This window comes from Marmota marmota, unplaced genomic scaffold, assembly GCF_001458135.2.
Source record: "Marmota marmota marmota unplaced genomic scaffold, marMar, whole genome shotgun sequence".
Taxonomy (NCBI): Eukaryota; Metazoa; Chordata; class Mammalia; order Rodentia; family Sciuridae; genus Marmota; species Marmota marmota.
The window spans coordinates 66022352-66046559 of record NW_026000174.1 but is presented as its reverse complement, the minus strand read 5'-3'; the positions used below and the strand labels follow the sequence as shown (position 1 = coordinate 66046559).

The 24208-nt window shown below is 43.7% G+C and overlaps 2 protein-coding genes across 5 annotated transcripts in view; both read left to right on the top strand.

The window, feature by feature from the left end:
• The window catches only part of Plaat3 (phospholipase A and acyltransferase 3), a 31650-nt gene extending 29358 nt beyond the window's left edge, over positions 1-2292 (top strand). For all 3 annotated transcript variants that reach the window (XM_015478136.2, XM_015478135.2, XM_015478137.2), the window contains exon 5: positions 406-2292. In XM_015478136.2, coding sequence (XP_015333622.1) covers positions 406-507 — 102 coding nt within the window. In that variant the 3' untranslated portion in view covers positions 508-2292. The remainder of the gene's footprint in view (positions 1-405) is intronic.
• A 6939-nt stretch (positions 2293-9231) lies between these two features.
• On the top strand, positions 9232-19904 carry LOC107135947 (phospholipase A and acyltransferase 2-like). Of its 2 annotated transcripts, none has more exons than XM_048789045.1 (6): positions 9232-9552; positions 9999-10106; positions 11909-12004; positions 14135-14243; positions 17107-17372; positions 19618-19904. In XM_048789045.1, exons 3-6 carry the CDS (start codon positions 11996-11998, stop codon positions 19681-19683), a joined length of 450 nt encoding a protein of 149 aa, XP_048645002.1. In that variant the 5' UTR covers positions 9232-9552; positions 9999-10106; positions 11909-11995; the 3' UTR covers positions 19684-19904. The 2 variants fall into 2 exon arrangements, with proteins under 2 accessions (XP_048645002.1, XP_015333620.1); XM_015478134.2 differs by having other exon boundaries at positions 11823-12004.
• Positions 19905-24208: the final 4304 nt, after the last annotated feature.

Here is a 24208-nt window from a genome sequence, read left to right as displayed (position 1 = left end):
GTGAGGTCACTGTTCTCATGCAGGTCATATTTTATTGCGTTGTCAATAACAAGTTCCTGACTTCACACTGGCTTCAAGAGCTTCCCAGTAGCTGGCCAGTATTTTGACCATTCTGACGTCATCCACTGTCACCCGCTAAGGATTTATATTCTTTAAATAGCCACAGGATGAATTGAGTTTCTCACTTTCGGGTTTCTGTGAAGTCCAGGCCAGCTGGCTACACCCACTGATTCTTTTCCCATCCAACTCTCTCCTTGGCTCTTCCAACATTTCTTGGTTGGTTCCTGAGTTTGGTGAAGGGAGACCAAGGGCATGGAGGTGCCCTGAGCTGCACGATCCTGTTGAACATACAGCTTGCTCTGGATTCCTGCCACTAGAGTCTGACTCACCCCTTCTCTGTTGCAGGTCAGAGATGTCATCATGGCAGCTGGCATCGCAGGAGTGGGCTTGGCAGCCGTGGGCCTCATTGGAGTCATGTTCTCAAGAAACAAGAAGCAAAAGCAATAAGTTGAAGTGACTGTCCTGTCAGGAATGCCTTTATAGTCCAGAGGGTCTTGTTTTGCTAGAGAGTTTCGGGTTTGGTTTGTGGATTTCATTCTGATTTATAATAAGGCTTATTTTCACAGAATAAAATAGAGCACAATAAGAGAGGATTTTTTTGGGGGGAAATGCAGCACTGACGCTTGGTGTGAAGTCCATGTAGGGACGAGCTGGACTGTGTTCCAGGAGACTCCCTTCTATGATTTTCTCTCTCTCTGAAGATTGTGTTCTTCATTGCAGAAATCAGAGGCTCACTCCGGTGATCTCCCGAAGGGGAGTTCTGGGAGTCAGGACACACTGCCTTGTCTCTTCTGCCTCCTCAGTGCTTTGGCTTCCTCTCCACTTCTGCTTGCCATGACCTCCAAGCCTGGCGTCCCATATTCCCACCCGCCTTCTCTTCCCACCTCAGCTTAGCATCCTCTTTGCCCACTTCGGGCAGCTCTATGCTCCCAAGCGCAAGTTCCTGAGAATCTGATTGGCTCGTCACCACACAGCTCAGCCTACCCATTGGCTGCCTTTGGGTCAGGTAACTTCCATCAGGCCAATCAGCCATGCAGGATGGCTCAGGGTCACATGGTACAAAGGCAGTCTTAGAGCTTGGGGAGTGGCTGGTCCTGGCCCCCTACCCCTCCCTGCTGCCAAGTCCTCGTGGGAAGGGCTGGGATAAGGTATCACCTTCCATTGTTGGTCATTTGACATCTGTTATGGCTTAATGGATTTTGTAGATGTTCAGAGTGACCTGTTCTCTGAAGGGGCTGTTGTGGGTTCTTTGGAAATACTGCTGGGGCGGACTGTCCTTCCTTCTTAAGGGCATGCTTCCTTTTACTTGCTTGGAATGTTTCCTTCTTTGCCCCTGGTTATCTGGGGACCATCCTGTCCATAGCAAGTCTGGACAGGATTTACAGATGGCCCTCCTGCCTTGCCCACATCTGGTGCAAGATAAGCAGTACTCTCAAGGACCAGTGTTGAGAGAATACTTTGTTTCCAGTCCAGTTTCCTTTCTGACTCAGCCCTGTTGATGTGTCTCATTAGAGCTCACAAGCTCCTCAAACCTAAGAGACAGGCCAAACTCAAAAAGTGGGTCTTCTTAAACCCTTTTTCCTCTGGCTTAAGATAAAAGGGAAACACAGAGTGTAACTTCCAAACTAATAATGAGGGGATGGATGGAAAAAGAATGAGGACAAACTCAAGCAAAACAGAACATATGCTCTTCAATCTTTAAAAAGTGAAAAATAAAGGAGGAAAATTTACATACAAAAAGTGGTGTATGGAAATAACTGGATAAAATGGAGGAACTAATTCCAAATATATTGATAATCACAGTAAGTATTTTGCAAGTGAACTAAACTTGCAAAGTAAAAGACAAACATTACACTGGATTTAGAGATGAGTCTACAAATACAGTTCATAATAGACACACTTAAAATATAAGAACACAATGACTGAGATGAAAAGGATGGTCATTTTGGATAAGATAGGCACTCTACGTTCCCCTGAAGGCCCGGTGCACAGAGTGGGGGTGAGCCTGAATGGAGGTTACAGGAAAGTTCAGACTCAAGGGCCAGCCAATAGCATTGGTACTTTTCCAAGGCCTGCTTAGCATAAATTTGGACCAACAGTGTTGGCCAAGAGCTATATAAACCCCTGGACTAGTATACTCCAATGGCAACTCGCTATCGGGTACCCTCTTGTCCTGCGAGAGTTCAGTCTCTTTTCTTCACGTTTTAATAAATCTTACTCTTTTTCACTCTGCCTTCTGTTGTTGTCCTTTTTTTGAATTTGTGAGACAAGAACCTGCAAAGAAATTGCTTGATAGTAGTGGAGAAGAATCTGGCTTTGCCACCTGCCACCCTGGGTCCTCCTGGAGGGGAGCTGGCAGGCATGCCCTGCTGTGATCAGCTGCCAACACCAAAGTGCTTTCTCAGCTGCAGAGGCTGTAGCGTATGCTGACTCCACCTCCAGAAACAGAATCGAGTTTTGTCTCAGACCCTGGTTTAAACTTTACATGGCAACTGGTCTGATGTTTTAATAAAGTTAATGCTATTGAGGAGAAAAATTTGGGGTGTGTGAATGCTGTTCTGTGCTGAAAGAAATAGTTGACAAAAAGCAAATGTCAAAAACAACTATAAAAAAACAAAAACTATAAAAGCAATTTGAGATAATTGGAAAATTCAAATTTATTCTGGGTATTAAAGAATACTAAGGAATTATTAATTTTATTGTGTGATAATAGTATTAAGCTTATGTTAACATATGTCCTAATTTAAGAAAAGAGATAAAGCAAATATGGCAAAATAATGTTTTATTTAATTTGCTTTTTCTTTTTTTGTAGCGGGTATTAAACTCAGGGGCACTTGACCACTGAGCCACATCCCCAGCTCTATTTTGTATTTTATTTAGAGACAGGGTCTCACTGAGTTGCTTAGCAGTTCACTCTTGCTGAGGCTGGGCTTTGATCTTGATTCTCCTGTCTCAGCCTCTGAGCTTCTGGGATTACAGGCGTGTGGCCTTGTGCTGGGTGGTTTTGCTTAGTTTTTATTTTATTTTTTAAAAAATAAAGTTTTAAATTGAGGCAGTAGTATGGTGCGTGGATAGTAACTATAGTAAATTTTCTAGTATTTTTTATGTTAAATATTTTAAATTAGCAAACGTCTTCAATAATATCTAAAATTTAAAATTAAATAAAATAAGACAAATTTATTTAGATAAATTATAACTATTTAAAAATTAAAAGGATAAAAGAGATATGCTAAGCAAATACTAACAAAAAATTAGGATACTTAGGACTTTGGTCCATTTGAGTTGACTTTTGTATGGGTGGGAGAGAGGTTTTTAATTTTATTCAGTCTATATGTATATCCAGTTTTCCCAACACCATTTGTTAAAAGTGCTTTATTTTTCCTCCAATGAATGTTTTTGTCACTTTTGCAAAAGTCAGATGACTGTAGCTGTATGTGTTTGCATCTTCTGTTCTGCTCCTTTGGTCCATGTATCTGTTTTTGTTACTACGGCTTTGAAATATTATTTGAAATTGGGTATTGTGATGTCTTTGGAACTCTTAGAAGGAAAAATGGAGAACACTTCAACATACAGGTGCAGGTAAAGACTTCTGAATAGGACCCATACAACTCAGGAAATAAGAGCAAGAATCAATAAATAGGAGAGCATCAAACTAAAAAGCTTCTGCACAGCAAAGAAAACAACAGTGAAGAGGTGATCTACAGAATGGGAGACACTCTTTGCAGCTACTCTTCCAACAGAAGATTACTGTCCAGAAAACACAAAGAACTCAAAAACTCAACACCAAAAAAACCCAAAACCAAAAGCAAAACCAAAACAAAACAACAACAACAACCCCCCCCAAACCTAATCAATAAATGTGTAAATGAACTGAACAGGTAATTCTCAAAGAAGAAATACAAATGAAAAAGAAATACATGAAAAAATGTTCAACATCTTTAGTCATCAGGGAAATGCAAATCAAAACTATACTGAGATTCCATCTTACTCAAGAATACGCATGACAATAAACACTGGTGAACCTGGGGAGGAGTGGGGGATGGGGGAAAGAATTTTTTTTGGGGGGGTTTGGGTACCAGGGATTGAACTCAGGGGCACTTACCCACTGAGCCACATTTCAAGACCTTTCTTGTACACTGTTGTTGTCATTGTAAATTGGTACAGCCACTATGGAAACTGGTACAGAGGTTTCTCAACAATCTAAAATAGATCTATCATATGATCTAGCTTTACCACTCCTTGATGTTTATCCAAAAGAATTAAAGTCAGCATACGTCAGAGGTGCATGCATACCCACGTATCTTGGCGCAATTCACAGTAGCCGGGTTATGAAATCAGCCTAGGTGCCCACCAGCAGATGAATGGATAAAGAAAATCTGTATACAAAGGAGTTTTATTCAGCCATAAAGAGAAAAATAATTGTTATTTTCAGGAAAATGAACCAAAACAGAGACCATGAATTTGAGCAAAATAAGTTAAACTCAGAAAACCCTCATGTTTTCTCTCCTAAGCTTGAAGGAAAAAGCAGGGGGAAAGGATTGCCAGAAAAGTAGAAGGGAGACCACTGGGTTAGGGGAAGCAGGTGGGGGGGAGGAGGAGGAGGGGTGGTGGAGGTTGGGGGAGGTGCCAGGGAGTAAATCCATCAAGTTATGTTTTTATGTATATACAAATAAACCACAATGAAACTCACCATTCTGTGTAAATAATTTGTACCAATAATAAAAAAGAGTATAGGCTAAAGGTTATCACTGAAAGGAAAAATAAATTTACTTTATTGAAAAATTTAGTATACAAACTAACCAAAAGCTAGTATAATGATACCAGAAAATATAGCATTTATGGCAAAAGTTATTAGGATAAAAGTGTTCTGATTAAAGTTCCAACTCAGGATCAATATATGTCAACTCTCTGTTTGTATCTAATAGTCTTAAAATACATAACGAAAATCTTCGCAGATTACAAGGGAAACTGGCAAATCATACCATCATACTGGGGAACTAAATACCTTTGCTGCTCCTGACCTGCAGAGGCAGCTGAACTTAAGGTCACTCATGTGAATTTCCAGGGACACCAAATAAAACACAGACACAAACTTTACCTTTAAACAGGTTTCAGGATGGCTCCTCCTATCTCGGCCTCAAGCTCCCCAAATGGGAGAGCAAGGGAAAGTCACAGAGGCTGGAGAGAGGGAGAGGGAGAGAGGGAGACGGAGAGAGGGGGAGAGAACAGGTTTGGAAGTGGGCTTTTATTGAAAGGACCCTCATTCTTACAAAGTTCCATCCAAAAAAGGTAAGAAGAGGTGGAATTACACTGAAAGGTGAGTGTAATTCGACCCAAGGGCTGTAGAGCGATGCCTACATCTGAAGACTTGTCCTCAAACTTCTGGGATAGGGCAATGTCCAAGTCACTACAAGATGTAGTGACAGTCGAAGCCTCTCTGCTCCAAGATTAATGACATGAATCATTCAGAGTGGCTCCCCACAACCCTTCTCTTAGGAACTAAATAAAGACATGCAAAGATATAGAAAATTTGAAAAATTTTACCAACAAGCTGATTTAATGGATACATGTAGTATGATTGTGGAATACGGATTCTTTTTAAACTTCACATGAAGGAATATTTAGGAAAATTGTATCCTGAGCCTTAAAGAAGTATCAACACATTTTGTGGGATTAGTTCATTGAGATAATCTTTTCCAAGTGTAGTGCAGTTACGTTGGGATCCGTAACAAAGACATAGCTGGGAAGAGCTCACACTTTCAGAAAATTTAGAACATACTGCTAGGTAAATTAGGAATCAAAGAAGGAAACAATAGAAATTGGGTAATATTTAGAAATAAATGATCATACAAATACTGGATATCAGTATTTTACCCATGCAGCAAAGGGATGCTCAGGAAGATATTTGTAGTATCAATCTTCACATTAAGGAAAAAAGTGCAAATTAATAATTAGCAGAAATAAAGTAAAAAGACTACAACAAAATCAAATGAATCCAATCAAGAATATAAAATAGAGAACATTAACATTTTAGGAATAAAAGAGAGGGTGTTAAGTACAGATGCCGATGAGCTGGAACCAACATGAAATATCAATAAATAACTTCATGACAAGAAATTGGAATATTTTGGTGAAATTTATACACTTAAAAAGTCAATGATATTGGGTTGGGTGTGGTGATGTATGCCTGTAATCCCAGTGGCTCAGGAGACTGAGGCATGAGGATTTTGAATTTAAAGTCAGCCTCAGCAAAAGCAAGGTGCTAAGCAACTCAGTGAGACCCTGTCTCTAAATATAATACAAAATAGGGCTGGGGATGTGACTCAGTGGTCGAATGCGTGGCCCCTTTAAATCATCCACCACTGCTCCTGCCCTAGCAGCAACCAATCACCCCGCCCCCACATAAATCCCCTTTAACTGAAAGTATGCAGCAAATACAGGAGGAATGAAAATCTCGTAGTTTAGCTGTTTTTCCTATTAGGCTAAATACCGCTTGTCAACTAGAGCATGAACAATTACCTTTTGTTGGATTTAACGAATTACAATGTACCAACCCCAGGGCAAAAGGAGGGGATCCGTTTTTTCAGCCCCTGACACAGATGTTTCCGGTTCAAAGAAAACATCCTTGCAGAAATCCTTTCATGCCACTAGAGGGAGTTCTAACTTTAATTACTATTGCAAATGCCCAAGTGCAACTTCCTAGGGAGATATATAAAAATTATTACTCAGAATCAGAAACCCTTACCCAATACTTTTGGATTACTTGTGTCTTGTTCTCATAATGCTAAAGAGGAGAATTTGTTGTTCTGGGAGTAACTAATTTTGATTATACCGGTACAATATATGTCTAAATGTGGTCCCATATGCCCTTAAGCCTCTCCAAAGGCTCCTCTATTGCTCAGTTGATTGTGATTCCCTATGTTTCCGCTCAACAACCTTTAAATGAAAGGGGAAATACAAGGTTTGGCTCTGCTGTCATTGGAGCATGTTTACTAATTACTGAAGGTAGACCTAAATTAACTCTTTGCTTAAATGAGCACCCAATTACAGGGCTACTGGATACCGGTGCTAATGTTATGGTACTCTCTCTTTCAGTATGGCCTTAGGCAAGAGGCCTCCCCAGTATGGGGCAGAGGAGGCAAAAATGAGCAAGTGTCCTAGAGCTTCTTGTGGTTACCTACTACTTGCAATCCTACTCCTTCCAATCCACAACAAATCATCACTCATGCTCAGCCCTATTTAATGCTATTACAAGATTTAAAACAAAAACAAAAATAAAAAATGAAAGGAAAGTGACCACAACACTCAGAGCAACCAAGAGATCTTTATTGCAGCAGTGCAACAGAGGAGAAAAGAGAGAGAGAGAGAGAGAGAGAGAGAGAGAGAGAGAGAGAGAGAGAGGAAGCGCGTGCAGGAGAGAGACAGAGAAAGCAAGAGAGATAGCAAGAGAGAGAGGGGCCCGGCAGGAGGGAGTTTTTATAGCCCAAATCTAATGAGGTCTCTGGGTCTGCAAGCTGCCTTGTTGGCACAAGGGGGGTTACGTGTTCGGCCTTGAGCAGCGGGTTGAGTGTTCAGCCAAGAGTGGGGGCTTGGGCATTTGGGCTTGAAGTGATAGTTGATAAAGAACCAGACAGAGGGTTTGAGTGGCCAGGTCATCCTGCAGCTAACTTTGTTTGGTATGCCCTGCAGACAGCTTACTCAGCCTGTCCTGCACCTAACATTTTTCCCTTTTTGTTTTTCTAAGTGACATGGGGAACAGCGTAAAGTCCTCTGGCTACTTCCTGCTTAATGGTGGGTGGCATAGGACCTAGGAGGGAAAGTGGAAGAATGTTCAGGGGACAGGTCTGAGAACACCAGGGCAGCCCAAAATGACACTCAGTGGCTATAGATAACTACTTTGGTAGGGGTAAAGTCCATAAAAGTTCCTTGAAGCCACAAGTCGTCGATGGCATCAAACCAGTTCTGGATGGAGGAGATTCTTGGTATCAGCCATTGGTCCTGTTGTAGGGACTCTAGGAAGTATTGGAGGTGGCTTGGTTGAATCCGGTAATGGTAAGGGTGACAGCCCGATTGCAGCCAGTGGAAGGACAATCACCTTGACCCATAAACTGAGAGTGGGTGGTGTCATCCTGGTGCCATGTCGCTTGGATGTTAAAGCGCCATCTGTGGTTGGGATAGAAACTTGAGAGAAATTAATGATTAGTAAAAGAAGACGAGGGTTGGTGAGAAATTTTGCGTTTGGTGGGCGTGGTGGAAGTCCAGGGCTGGACATTTGGAACAGGTACTTTTTTAAGGTAGGAGACATGGTACCAGAGAGAGTATCTAAATGCTTGGTTACCATTGGGGTAGTAAGTATGACTGTTTGGGGTCTCGTCCAATGATTGAGAATGCAGTTCCTGAAGTAAGACTGAGTCACCCAGTTGAAGAGGGTCCAATTCAGTTTGTGGTTGTCCCGGGATTGAGGCAATGAATGGCACAGGAAGGCATTGGTCTGCGTGTTCCCTGGGAAGTGAGGGCTGGACCGTTGTCTGGGTGGAGGTGGGAAGTCTGAACCTGGGAATGATCTCCTCAATGAGGATGGAAGCAATGGTGTCAGCAATTTCCCTGGAGATAGGGAAGGCTTCTATCCAACCTGAAAAAGTATCAACCAAAGTAAGTAGGTAGTGAAGCTTTTTGTGTCTAGGCACATGAGTGAAGTTGATGTACCAGTCTTTGCCTGGCTAGTGGCTCCTCATCTGAGGTGTGGGGAGTTTAGGTTTGATGCTTCCTTGTGGGGATACTGTAGAGCAGAAAGAATAAGCAGAGTGGACCTGCTGGAGAGTGTTCTCATTCCTAGGAAGTGAAAGAGGGATTGTAAAATCTGGAAAAGGGGTTAGAGAGGGTTTTAGGTGGGGGCAGAGTCTCTGGAGCTAGAGGAGTTGGTCATGAGTCATAGGTCTCCGTCTTGGGCATCAGGGGCTGGTAGTCTTAAAGAAGTAGTTGATTGACTACTGAATTTGTGAATTTGTGTATCTGATCTTGCAGGAACTTCTGTAGGCAATTTATTAGACATGGTCCTATTAGGAGAAACATAAAGAGGACTAATAGGGGTCCTGCGAGGGGGAGGAGCCAAGGCCATACTTGACTGAACATTCCCCATGAAGACTGTTGGCTAGTTGCTGTCTCCTCTTTTCTAGCTGTTCTTGTCCTTCATTACTCCCAGGAATGACTGTGTTTTGGATTAACTGTTTTTGGTAGGTGTTTAAGATCAAGCTGGTCAAAATTGACTATAAACTCTTGGAAGGATCAACTCCTTCTACTGTTGTTTGACCTTGCAGAACTCCACAGACACAGGGGACTGGACCTTTGGAGGGATGCTCATCAACTACAGCAGGATTAACTGGGTCTGAATTGCACTCTAAAATGGACACAGGTGGACTGTCTCTCCCTGAACTCACTGATAAGGAGGACTAGCAGGAGACACAGCCACAGGGAAAGAGCGTGATTCATTCAGTAAGTGCTGATTGAGTGATTGAGTGCCTGCTGTGCCAGCCAGCGTGAGGACCAGCCCATACCTCTGCCTGCATTCATACTTGTGATCTCGCCCTTGTGTTTAATAGAGAAACCAGGCTTACTTGGTGGAGTCATATGGACCACATTGGCTTTCCCTATATAGATGGCCCAGTGTGCATAAGGGTACCAAGAAATTTCAATTAGCTCTCCAAGGTTTGGTTGTGTTCTGTCCTGTAACAGAAAAATAAGACCACAGATTGGGGGTGGCCTTTGTTCTAGAATCTGGCCTGCAAGAAACCCAAACCTAGGCCTACAGAGTTCTCTGCTCATCACCTGTAGGAATCAGAGAGGAGAGGCCTCTCTTGACGCAGGTGAGAAGCCTCTCTAGCTCAGGACAGGCAGCATTCCAGCTGGACCCACCTTCTTTGCTAACTCCTCTCATGTAGCTCCTGAGACTGAGTTTCTGGCACTGAGCACATTGGATTAGCTGAAGAGATACAAGATCTGATACGAGGACTGTGACCTTGCTTCCTCCTCCAACCTGCACACTCCAGGTAGTCCCTGTGCCCGCCTCACCTGTCATCCCTTCAGCCAGCAGGCCCACCAAGTCCTCCTGCTCAATAGATGGGACTGTAATGTGGGTACTAAGGGTACCAATGCTGATCCTGTGGTGTCAGCAAAAACCAAGCCTGGGAAACATTCTTTGCTGAGAGCTGAGGATGTTATCGGTCTTGACAACTCAGCTCTGATGCAACAGTTACCAGACTTCCAGTAGATCTGGGCGTCCTGGTTATAGCAGAATAAACTAAGATCACCTGGTTGAAGGTCAGCCACCCAAAGATATCCAGTGGGATCCAGTGGGGAAGTAAGGGAATTATCTGAGCCCATCCCCAGTTTTTCTCTCCATAATGAGGATGGAGAAGACCTTGAGGAGGGTTCATCTGAAATCTACAGGACATCAGGGTGGAGAGGCTGAGAGAGGCCACATGTCCACAGGAGCAACATGGGTTGCGGGAGTAGCATGTCTGCAGTGACACTGTGGGTCCTGAGCACGGAGTCTCCCATTTTCAGTTCCAGTTCCCTGTGTGTTCACCCCACAGCTCTGTCTCCCCAAGAGCCTGAAGAGGGATTGAGGTGGTCCTTGCTTCCTCCCCAAGCCCCACAGTGAGGATGTTGAGCTGCCCCCAGTCCCTCCCACCCCTTGCTGTGTGGACTGCCCAGGATGTGACATCGATAAGTGGGTGTCAGAAGAGAGAGACTTATTTGGGGCTTGGGTGGGGTAGCACTCTGGTGCCTCAAAGCAGGAGCCTCTTCACCAATTAGTAAGGGTTTGGGTTTCTCTTGGGCTAGAATGAATGCGCTTCTGATCTGGGGGTGAGAGGAAGGGAGTGTTTCTTTCCATCCTCTGGCCACGCAGTTTCCCTGGGTTTCCAGGGTGTGGGGAATGCATCTCTGGTGGCCTGTCCCTGGTAGGCCTGTGGTTGGCGTTGAAGTGGGTGGAAATGTTCAAGTGTTCTGGTGATTCTGGGTCCTCATTGTGGGGTGTGTCTGTGTCCTCAGAGCCCCTCTCTCGCCCTTGAAACCCTACCCTGTGGCTCTGTTCCTCCGTCCTGCCTTCCCCACACCCACCCAACTTGCTTGTTTTACTTGCTCTCCTCTCTCCCTGAAACCTGGAGATTTTGGAATGTCCCCCGGACCAGAGATGCCACTGAATCCTCCTGAATGCACATTGAGCTCTGATTTCCCACCTCCCCCACTGATTTCCATACCTGACTGTGTCCTGGATGTGTGCCTTGCACTTGTTGGATGATTAAATATTTTATGTGAATTTTGTCATGACCTGTGCAGCATCAACAAAGGATCTCGAACAGGAGAGACTGGGGATGGAGAAAAATGCAGAGACATTTTTAAGCAAACCTGGGGCCAGGTGGGACACAGCACTCTGTTGGAGGAACAGTGACCCAGAACTAGCTCTGCAAGTTTATTACGTAGGGTCTCATCATCAGGCAGTGAAACTCCAGGGCACTGTAAATTTCAAGGTTGTGAGTTATCCAGAGGCTTCTTTGTGGACTAAAAAGTTACAGAGCTAGAAACACTTGTGCAGTTATCCTACTGTTCCAGTGCTGGGAACATCCTGCTGCACCCAGGACGCCCAAATCTACTGGAAGTCTGATAACTGTTAGCATCAGAGCTGAGTAGTCAAGGCTGATAACATCTTCAGCTCTTGGCAAGGAATGTTTCTCAGGCTTGGCTTTTGCTGACACCCACAGGATCAGGCTATGGCTGGGGGCTCATCTTCTCTCCACAAACTTTGATCTATGTTTTCCCGTATTGTTATGCTTGCATAACAATACAGAGGAGTTACAGAAAAATGAAACTTAAAAGCTAAATAAAAGAAGTCTGGACATCTAGTCAGCACCACACAATACTTCTGGACAGAAGGATGGCTCAGGTGAGTCTTCAGAAAGGGTTTTAAAGCTTTCATTTAAAAAGCAACAATGACAGTCTGTTAGCAGGAATATGTCTTTTGTACTTGTTGGGTACAGCTCAGGTGTAGAGGGGACAGGGATGGGGCGTGGCAGGTGGGCTGCAGGTATGGGGCTCTTGCACAACAGGAAAGGAACCATGGTTTGGGTCCAAGAGCCCAGAGGCTTCCCTGCCTCAGCTGCTGTGTGGGGTTTGGTCTCCTGAGTGCTGGCTGCCTCCTGGCACCTCGCTGAAGGCTTTACTTTACCCAAACCAGCCTTCAAGAAACAGGTTGTAAAGGAGGAAACGGAGAATTGAGATTCCAGTGAGGATCAGAGTGGGGAGTGTCCAAAGGTGGAGGAGGGTTTTGATTCCAAAGCCTTTAGTTTTATGTTTAATTTAATTAATTCCACAAAAAATGTGAATGTATTTGCCTTATTTAAGAAACCCAAAGCAGAAAATCCAAGGGAGATCAAGAGAGGAAAGGGACCAAGGGGTGGGAGGAGGGGAGGGATGGGGAGGTGTTGGGGAGTGCTATTTGCCAAAATATATTGCTATATGGGGTGCATGTGTGTATATTCAACAAAACGCTCACCATTATGCACAAGTATAAAGCACCAATAAAACGTGGAAAGAGAATTTAAAAAAGCGAAAGAAAGACCAAAATTAAAGTCAAAGCCAAGAGCGTGAAGGATGGCAGCCCTTCTCCCAGGCTCCCTGCTCTGTCTCCTTTCCCTGAAGCAGCTTGGGGCCTGCCCCGCGATATATATTTCTATGCATTTGCACATGTATATAGCTACCTTGTAAATATTGATTTGTAGCTTTAGGTTTTATGGTAGCTTTTAATTGGGTTCCCTGAGAACAGTTCATCTAAGACATACTTGAATCTTTTCCTTTGCTTAATTGTGTTTACTAGAACCAGTTCGATGTGCTTCAATACATGTGTGGTTATTATTTTTTCAGTACTAGGGATTGAAAGCAGGACCTCGTGCAAGCTAGGCAAGTGCTCTACCATTAAGCTACACCCCCAGCCCATTTTAATCTTCATTATGAGGCCAGGTCTCCTAGTTGCCCAGGCTGACCTCAAACTTTTTATCCTCCTGCCACGGCTCCCATATCACTGGGACTACAGCCATGCCTGACCACTGCTGGCAGTTAGTATCTTTCTGATGCTTCAATCGGCCCACCTTGGGTCAAGCTGACTCCTGATCCTTGCTGCCAAGGACTTGAACTCCCAGGAGATCTCCCACCACCTCCAGGCAGCTGCACCCTCACCTTTCTCTGCAGCAGCTCAGCTCCCTGGCAGGGTGCACTGGGCCAGAGGCTGGGCTCAGCTGAGTTTGGGGAGGGATGGTTGCCTCAGAGTGTCCCAGAAATGCAACTCAATCATGCGAACTTCAGAAGAGAACCCCTCCCCCTCTGATTCTCAAACACATCCTGTCTTTCTTTTTCTTGATTTTGGCCTGGAGCCCAGACTCCAGCTGCCCCAGCTTGTCTGAAACCTTCTGGGAAACCCTGAGATCTTGGTTTCTTCTGGCTCTTCTGCTCTCTAGGCAAGTCACCTAACTATCCTGAGACCTAGTCTTCTCATCTGTCGAGGAGGGTGATGGTAGTTCTTGCTCGAAGGATGATGGACAGTGGGGTCAACTGTTCTGCAGTGTTTGGCAGGTTGGGGTCTACACGTGGGTGCTCTGTACCTCATAAGCATCACTGAAGCCCAGGCTCATGGCTGGTGACCTTTAACGATGCGTTTTGGACCTTCTTGGGAATCATATCGACATTTGCTGATTCAAACATTCTCTGTGCATAAAATGTGCTCTCTGCAGCTGGTGCACATCACCGCCCCACACGCTGTGCTGCAGACCTACTGCCATGGTCCCTCAGAGACACCCTTCCCATCTCCTCCTTGGTCCTGAGTGCATTCCCAGGATAGCAAGCACATGGTAAATGGAGAGGAGAGGCTTCCCACTCTTGTGAAGAGAGGTCTCTCCTTTCTGATTCCTCAGGTGATGAGCACAGGGATTCTGTAGGACTGGGTTGGGGCTCCTTGCAGGTCAGGTTTTAGAACATTCCATACAAAGGCCTCCTCTATCTGTGTATGATTTTTTTGTTGCAGGACAGAAGAAAACCAAAACGTGGAGACCTAATTGAAATTTTTTGCGGTGGCTTTGAGCACTGGGCCATCTATGTGGGAAAAGGTTATGTGGTGCATCTCGCTTCACCAAGTAAGTATGGTTTCTCTATTAAACACAAGGGTTGAGGTAAAGAGTAAGAACACAGACACAGTTATGTGGTGGTCCTCTCGCTGGCTGGCAGAGCAAATTCTCAATCAGCATTACTAAATGAGTCATGCTGTGACTGTGTCTCCTGTGGCTGTGTCTCCTGCTAGTCCTCCTTACCAGTGAGTTCAGGAGAGACAGTCCACCTGTGTCCATTTTAGAGTGTAGTTCAGTCCCTGTTGAATCTACTATAGTTGATGATATTCCTTCCAAATATTCAATACCCTGTGTCTGTGGAGTTCTGCAAGGTCAAACAACAGTAGAAGGAGTTGATCTTTCCACGATTTTATACCTGGCTGCAGAGAGCAATGGACAGGTGTGGGCCTCCAACCTCCCCAGGACCAGTCTGGAATCCTGCTCCTCTGCCTCCTGACTGTGTGACCTGAGCTTGTGTCTTCACCTCAGTCAGTTGAGCTCTACCTCAGAAGAGCAGGGATAGGGATTCCTGTCTCCCAGGCCGTGAGGGAGAGAAATGAAGGAGGGCAGGGAGAGCCTGTGCAGGGCCTGGCCAGGTGTGGGCCTCCTCCCTCTCTGTCCCAGCATCATGGCTTTAAGGGACACGCGGACATGCTGGAAACTCCACTCACCTGCACACAGAGGAACACTGTCCAGTCCTTTAAGTCACTAGTAGAGCTGGTGTGGACATGTACCTGTGTGCACATAAGGAAGTCAGTCGAGTGAGAGACATTGAGACCTTCTGTGGCACCTACAGCAGCTCACAAACTCAGAGACTTTGAACAGAAAATGACAAAGAGCTCAGCTCACAGCAGTGCTCACACTCAGCTGTTAAAGCGTCATTGAGGGAGTGCATTTGTCCCTGAGCCTGGCCACTAGGAAGCTGCCCCCCTTAGGCTGTGCTGCTGCGGGTGCTCCCTGGTTGGTGTCTAAGCCCTGGGACAGCAGCAAGTCCTGCTCACAGCAGGAGAGGGAGGCCTGTCTGGGTTAGAGCTGGCTCTGGGGAAATCAGGACAGTGTCCAGTTAGGGCTGCATGAGGTGGGCCCTTTGTTCTTGTTGGTTTGTTTTGTTTGGTTGAGTCACTGCGGGGTTGAACCCAGGGTGCTCTAACACTGAGCTACATCCCAACCCTTTTTAAGATTTTCCTTTGAGTCAGGGTCTCACTGCATTGCTTGGGCTGGCCTCAGACTGGCCTCCTCCTGCCTCAGCTTCCCGAGTGTCAGAGGATACAGGCAGGTGCCCCACACCATGGCTGGCTAAGGGGTTTTGGTCTACATTCAGTCTGCTGCCTCCTTTCCATTTCTGTTTAACAATCCCCAAGATTACTCTTGGATACTGGATGTTTGTTTTTCAGGAGACCTTTGTAGATGGTCAGCCAGGACTCAGCAGATCCTTCATAGGGTTCATGTGAATACAGATTTCATGTCTTAGTGTTCATACAGATCATCTGCTCACAGAGGTCATCTGAAAAGTGCATGGCTTCTGACAAACTTCACCTCCCTTGAGAAGAACCACTTGTACAGAATGCTGTTAGTGCAACTAGGTGGAGAAGAATACCGAGGGCTTGGAGAACATTCCAAAGCCAGGCCTTCAGGAGCCCAGAGTTAATCAATTGATTTGGGAGGTGTGTCCAATGAGCAGGTCTCCTTGGTCCCACAAATTACCTGGATCCATTTTTTAGATCCTTAAGAGTCTGGGTTCCCACCCCACATTCATTGTCTTAGAAGCAGCCTTTTCCACAGTAAGAGCTTCAGTTCCTTCCTGTGGAGCAGTTAGGCTATTGAAAACCCTTTTGTTATGGAGTTTTGAAGCTCAACTGCTTATGTCAGGCTGTCTTCCCTGAAGAGAATTTAATGTGTTGTTAGAACTTTATTTTAGGCCTTGGATTTTTTTTTGGTCATGGATTTTTCTAATTCAGAGTTTTCCACTTAAATAAAGGGTGTGCTGACAAAAAATAATATCTACTTTTTCTCGTGATTGGCTTTGGAATTTCTTGAAAAATTCACTTATGGAGGAATATTTTATACATTTCAAAAGTCATATGTTTTTATTGGGGGTGAGAGACATCCCAGGTTGCAGCATCCAGCTCCCTTAGATTGGAAACCTTTGTATATCTTATTACCACAAATAATGAATAATCCAATGTGAAAGAGACAGGGAGAGTGTGTGTTCCCAGGTAGTGTGTTAGGAATATCGTGATTATTCTGGTCATCTTGGCATTGGCACAATGTCAGGTGATCAACAGTGCTTTAAACAGGGGAAAGCATAATACATTTTTATAAATTTGATAAAAATTTTCACAAATTCTCTCCCCAAATAAATATGATTGACTCCTTCTCTGTGGATATTGGTCTGTACCGTGTGCACACCGGCCCTCTGCCTCATATAATGCTACTACAGAAACACTCCATGTACTCACAGAGATTCTATTGATTTCAACTATGGTTTCAGCGAGTTTCTTAGTAGCATATTTGAAGGTTTCATTTTCATTTTCTAATTTTAGTTCTGATTCCTTCAACACTGGACTCCAGGACCTCCCATGTGAATCATATGAAAGGAATTAATGATAGAGTAAATGTCCATGCCCAAGTCAGGTCCCATGACACTAAGATTTCCCAGGTAGAGGGAGGCAGTGAAAGTATTGCAGCCATCCTGAGCCACCCCTGGGTGGAGGGCTGCTTACAGCACTGCTCCAGCTGGGAATGAGCGCTGGGGAGGGACACTGTCCAGAGGAGGAGGACAAAACTTTGTGAAAACCACTTACTCTCCCAATTTGGCACTGAGGCTCTCTGGCTTGGGGCCAGCTCTGAGCCACTGTGGCCCTGCCCAGGCCTTTGTCCACTGTTTCCACAGGTGAAGTGGCAGGAAGTGGCGTGAACAGCTTCACCGTCCTCGGTGACACAGCCATAGTGACTAAGGAGCTGCTGTCCGTGGTGGCTGGAGGAGATGCGTACCGGATCAATAACAAGAACAATGAGGAGTATGACCCACTGCCGCCCCAGAAAGTTGTCCAGCAGGCAGAGAAAATGGTCGGGAAGGAAGTCTCCTATTCAGTGACCAGCAACAACTGTGAGCACTTTGTGAATGCGCTGCGCTACAGAGTTTCCCGCAGTGACCAGGTGTGTCCTCAGCCTGTGTCCCCTTCCCTGACACTAGACCATTCCCCAGCTCACAGGGGCTGGGCACCTGCTGAGGGCTGGCAGTGCAACCTGAGTTGGACATTGCCCATGATCAGGGGTCAGGGAAGCTGGCAGAGTGAGCAGTGGGGTCCAGGAGAAGGGGACCCTGGTCATGTTGTGCCCATTTTTCCTGCACAAGGTCAACAGGAAACACTTCAGCTTTTGTGGGCCAGCTGGTCCCTCTCCTTACTCTGCCAGGGTTGCTCTGTAGCCTGGGAGCAGCCATTGACTCTGTAAACCAGAGGTGAGGCTGTGTTCCAAAAAACTTTATTTCTTTTCATTTATCTACTTTTGTAGAAATAGGTGACAGGCGAGATTTGACCAACGGGACATTGGGTAGCAAGTCTTGGTTTAAAAGAACTTGAAGTACTGGGGCTGTAGTTCAGTGGCAGGGCACTTGCCTAGAGTGCATGAGACCCTGAGTTCAATTCCCAGCACCAAATACACACACACACACACACACACACACACACACAAACCTCTAAAACCCAAAACAAACACCCCCCCCAAAAAAAACCCTAAGAAATATTACATTATACATTTTTAAGTAACAATTAAACATTTAAAAAATCATAAAGGTAAAATATTAACAAATGATGTAATTTTGTGCATTTTGTACCCATGATTTCATTACAATTTTTCTTGACAACCTTGGAATTACACAATCAGCTTATTTAATGAGTGAAAAATGTCTTCTGCATAATTTAAATAGCCAATCCCGGTTTTATTGTAAAACTGTCAGTCAAATCAGACAATTTTTTCTAGTCAAAAACTGATAATTCTTCAGTTCATGTTGATATTAATGCCCATCATCATGACACCACCTCACATTGTTTCTGGAGGCCTCTATTTTGTGTTGGATTGGTTTTTGTGTGTATGTGTTTTGGTTTGTGTGTGGGGGTTGGTACCAGACTTCGACCAGGGGTACTTAACCAGTGAGCCATTTTTATATTTTATCCAAAAGACAGGGTCTCTCTAATTTAATTTAGGACTGCACTAAGTTGTTGAAGCTAAACTTGAATTTGTGATCCTCCTGCCTCAGTCTCCCTAGCTGCTGGGATTACAGGCAGGTGTCACCATGCCTCACTGGAGACCTCTCTGTTGGAGAGGTCTTGAATCCCCCTTCCTTGGTGTCCAGGGATGTTTGCATCTTGGCCTGTGCCCCACAGGTTCAGGACAGGGGAGGGACTGGCTCTTTTTTGGTAAGGTAGGAGAAGGGCTGTGGTGAAGAGGGGAGATGGGCGGGGAAAATCCATGCTTCAAAGTTGTACAAAAGCCCCAAGGATCATTCCTCACCCCTGGGTATTTTAGGGGTGGTTGGCTCTCTGCTGTGCTTCTGAGAGTTCAATTCAAGCAAGGCTGGGGTGCCCACTGAGTGCCCCAGCCTTGCTTGAATTGAACCTCTCAATGACTTGCCTGTCGTTTCCCACTCCCTCCTTCCTTCTCTTCTGACCTCCTTCCCTCTCTGTACACAGTGTGCTGTGAGCCCTGCAGAACTCTGGGCCCCCAGTGACTCTGCCCACACTTTGCTCTGATAGACCACTAACCTCTAGCAGGGCCCCTGGAACATGAATCTCTGTCTCAAGGAACAATCCCCTTCAAATGCCTGCATGAGAATGTTCTGTCTCTCAGGAAAATGTACTATTTTTTTCTAACCAACAGCAGATGATAGTGGCAAGGCCTCCCTGTCTCAGTGCATTTACTAAAACAGACTTTAAATAGGAATCCTTCCTCTGACTCTGAGAGATGCAGATTGAGAGAGAGGAAGATCACATAGACACTGAGGCCTTACAACTCAGAAGTGTCTTTCTGCAAAGACTGAGAGGGATTCCTTTGGAATCATTCATCAGAAAAACCAGGGCCTCCTGCTGCATCCATTGGACGGTACAATCTGAACCTCACTGGTGCCAGGGAGATCACTCAGCGGCCTCATTGCCTTTACTGGGTCACCCTTCATCACTTTTTACCTCCCTGACTCTAGGGACCCCTGCTCGTCCCCCTTGCTCCATTCCCCATCTCCCTTTGAAACACCCCTCACCTCCCTGCTCATAGTGTTTCCTCTGGGATGTGGTGAAGAGGACAGGGATCATGGGTCTTTCCTGAGCTGCAGGTTCCTTGTCCCCGTATCTCTGCTCAGACTCCTGAGGTCGAGTGTGACACCCCACCCTCTTCTCTTCTGTTGCAGGTGCTTAGTGGAATCATCACAGCTCTTTATTCGGCTTGTTTTTGGTGCTCCAAGATTCCTCTTTAGGATGGGGGCCGGAATACTGCGGAACAACCAGTAAATCCAAGGCCCTAGGTTGGCGGCACCAGTTAACTCTGGGGAATTTGAGCAAGCTGGTTTACAGATTTCACTCTCTTTTGTAATCATGAGCACTTGGGTTAGTGGAGCCGAATCAAAGCACAGGAAGCTGTTTTCTGAGTGAAATGCTGCATAGCAGGAATACTATTAAAGAGCTTGTTGCACAATGCCATGGTCTCAATGTTTGTGTTCTCTCCTACCCCAAATTCATATGTTGATGCCCTAACCCTCAATGTGATGGAGTTCGGAGGTGGTGTCATTGGGGGTCACTAGGTTTAGAGGAGGTGCTGAGGGTAGGACCCCTGGGGTGGGGTTAGTGTCCTTCTAAGAAGAAGAAGGGAGACCAGAGCTCTCTTTCCCTCCCTCTGCCATGTGCAGCACTAGTGAGAAGGGGCCCACTGCCTGTCTGGGAGAAGATCTCTAGACACAATGTGTGCAGCACCTTGATCTTGGATTTCCCAGGTGCTGTGGCTTCGATTTAGTCTGTCCCTTCCAAGCCCATGTTCTAATACAGTTTCCCTAAGGTCATATGAAGAGGCAGCGTGAGAGGTCACCGGGAAAGGTAGCTGGTGGCTGTGCTCATGTTGGCTGAGCTCCCTCCACAGTACAGCCCAGTTGCTGGCCCGAGTGACCATCAAGTCCTCTATTGTCTCAGTATCTCTGTGCTGGCATGGGAGGCCAGTTCGTCCCCCACCGTCTCCCCAGAATCTGGAGGAGTGGCTGGGAGAGGGTGGGTTTTCACTGTGACATATTCATGTACCTACAAATCATAATTCCTTGGTATTCTCCCTCCTCCTGTTTCCCTTACTCTATTCTTCAGGGCTTCCATATATATATATATATTTCCATTGGTGCTGAGAGTTTTTTTAAAATTATGAGTGGATATTGAATTTTGTCAAAGGCTTTTTCTGCAGCAGTTGATATGACCATGTGACTTTTGGTCCTTATGCTGTTAATATGGCATATTGCATGTTTGATTTTCAAAGAGTCACCCTTGCATCACTGTGATGAAGTCCACAGGGTCATCGCGTAGTGTTCATTTTGAAAAGAGCTGAATTTGATCTGCTGATGTTGAGGACTTTTACATCTGTGTTCATGAGAGACGTTGATCTCTAGTTTTATTTTATAATACTCAGTTGTCCGATTGGGATCTTACTGTAAATGGATGAGATGAAGTGTTCCCTTTTCTGTTTCCTGAGAAAGTTTCATGGAATGGGACTGTTCCCTCCTCTAATTGCCAGGCCAGGCATTTAAACTGTATCTTTCTTTACAAGAGATTATAAACTAAAAATAGAATCCATTCAACACTTGCAGAACTATTAAGAGAATCTATTTCATCTAGATGCGTTTTGGTCAGTTATGATTTTTAAGAAATCGGTCCATTGAATCCAAGTTGTTAAATTTTATTATGATATTATTTTATTCTCATTTAATGTCTCCAGATCTTTTTTGAAAGCCCCTCCTTCACTCTTAATATTGGAATTTGTGTTGTTTTCCTTTTTACCTCTGTCAGTCTGTCTGGAGTTTTATTGTTTCTTTTTAGAAGAGCCAACTTTTGGCTTTACTGATTTTCTCTATTGCTCATCTTATGGATTGCTGCTCTTATCTTCATTATTCTCTTCCTTTTGCATATTTTGGACTTATTTACTCTTTTCTAATTTCTTCAAGTGGGAACTCAGTATGCTGAATTTCAATTTTCTTCTCTCCTAATATATACATTGAGTTCTATAAAGTTCCTTCTCAGTACTGCACTAGCGATGCCTCACAAATGTTGATATTCTGTATTGTGACTTCTGGTCACTTCAAATATGTTTTAATGCCCATGGAGACTTCCTATTTGATGGATGGGTTATTTAGAAGCATGGTGTTCAACTGCAAGTATTGGGGATTATTCTCATATTCTTCTGTTATTGAGTTCTAGTTTAATCTTATTTTTGTGAGAAAATATATGTTGGATGATCTTAATTTTTTTTTTAAATTGTAAGGACACTTGGATTCAGACACCAACTCCTGGGGGCAGAGAATTCTAGGCATAACAAGATGACCTCAATGTCTCACAAGATTCGCTACATCCTTTGGACTGCCTGTTTTGCTAAAAATGTCTCAAAAATAACATTCTGATGACAAAACCATAATAAAACATGCTCAGCTAGCTCTGGTGTCAGTCAAGCCTCACAGAACTCAGCCTTTCCCGCTGGGCCCCAGCCTTTTCTCTGTTCTTCACCCCCTTATGGCCCCTTCTGTTTCTGAATTCACAGCTTTGCTGGTGGTGGAAGTTGGCACCCAAACAGGGACCAGACACAGGGGATCTTCTTTATTGGTCAGATGTGGGGGCACTCCTGAATTAATAGCCACTGCAGTGAAAGAGAGATGAGGAGGGTGTTCTTAGTCAGGTTGAAAAATGGGAAATGCTGGATCTAAAGAAAGGGATCTCTATGTTGCTATGCTTCTGCTTAAGTCTATGCTTAAACCAAGGAAGGCACAGTTACCACAGTTATTAAAATTCATTGTTGAAACTTGCCCCTCATTCTCTAAAGATGGAGTGGTAACTGTAGAAACATGGGCAATTGGTGCCCTGCTTAAAATAATGCTAAAGGATTGAGAAATAAAAAAAGAAGAAAGGGGCTCCCCAGAAAAAACATAAACCATAGCACCATGCCTTAAACAATAATTTTACAAAAAAAGTTAGTTAAAATGCTCTATGCATGAGGTATTGCTTCTCGAACTAAAATAAAAGTGGCTTTCCTTATTCCTTAGTTTCTATTATATCTCTGTCTCTGCTACTCTTAAATTTAAAATGTAAATTGTGAAGGCCTACAGAGCCTACAAGATTGGTAAGACTTACAGAGAACCAGTTAAGACAAAAGGAAAAAAGTGCTAGGTTTAAGTTCAAGCTGTTTGTGGCTTGGCTGGCTATCTTTTCAGCTTTACCACCCTCTTTTCATAACAAGTTGCTCCCTAATGTTACAGCATTGGGAGGAAAAATGGAAAGATTCCAAATGTACAAACTTTCTTTTTATTAAAAACCTTTTTCTAAGGATTTCACAGGCTCCCACATTCTTTTACTCTGTGAACTGACTCTAATCTGAACTAAATATGACCTGATAAAGATGTTCTTTATGCTCTTTTCCTAGGAATGCAGCTGTGTATTTTTTTAGAACTCATTTTTTTTAATGCTATGTTTTTAAGCTGATGATTTTATGGTAAATTCACATTTGATCTTGTATGCCTAAATTATTGTATTTTCTGATTAGTCTTATTTTATTGAACTATAAAGTTTTTTTTTTTTATATTCTGTCTTTGTTCAGAGGCCATTTTTTCAAGGGTCAACTCTCACACTAAAAAAAACCCTTTTACTAAATCCAAAAAAGGACATAGACACAGTGGTGTTAGGGGTAGATCTGATAGCCATCAAGGACAAATGGCCAGCTGTCTGAATCTTTGTTTTCAGTGTCTATCATGGCTGTTAGGTTTTTACACGTGTCATTTCCAACTGTACAAGCCTATCTTATATTTAAGTCATAATATAAAAGTCTGATAGACTCTAATTTCTATTTAGAATAAAATAATTCTAATAGAGGCTTTAATAAACATCAGTAACATTGCCTCCTACCTGTCAAACTCCACTTACAAAAAAGTTACAAAATCTTTGTTTCTGGTCCGTTTTGTGTATGTGTGCACACCTGAGTATTGTGTTGTTTCTACATATGTGTTTGTGTTCATGTATTATGTACATAGTATTAAAGTTGACATATAGATAAATGTGCACTCATACATTAAAATTTAAACAAGAAATGGATCCAAATATATTTTAGTTCACATAATTTAAAAAAGAAGTTGAATTTAAATGAAATAAACAGATAAAAATAAAAATGTCTTTAAAATTACTAACTCACAAGTTTTTCTAGGTAAACTAGTCTTAAAGAAATTATTGTTTGTCTAACTCTGGTTAAATAAGCACTGTTATTTTAGAGTTTTACCCTACATTCCAGAGTCAAAATTTTTCCTTAAAAACTAAACTTGGGGAGCTGGGGTTGTGGTTAAGCAGTAGAGCACTTGCCAAGCACATTCAAGGTGCTGGGTTCGATTCTCAATGCCACATAAAAATGCATAAATAAAACAAAAAGCTATTGTGTTACTGGCCTCTTTGTATTCTAAGAGTATTCATACCTTCCAAGTATACAAGTCTGTAAAGTATAAGATCTAAAAGAACATTTACCAAGCTGGTATTCTTCAAACTAAAGTTTAAGATAAAAATTTGGTATTTTAAAAATTATATTTCTTGGTTCATAGCTATTATTCAAACTCAATATGTTTTTACTCTTTGTTCATTTCATTTTGTGTTTTCCTTGTAAACCTTATAACTCTTGTCTGTTAGTGCCTTACAAAAGTACAAAAAGCCTCTCCTTTCCAATATTTGGACAGTTTCATTAAAGGACACACAATTCGTCCATGAAATTTATAAATTAGAAGA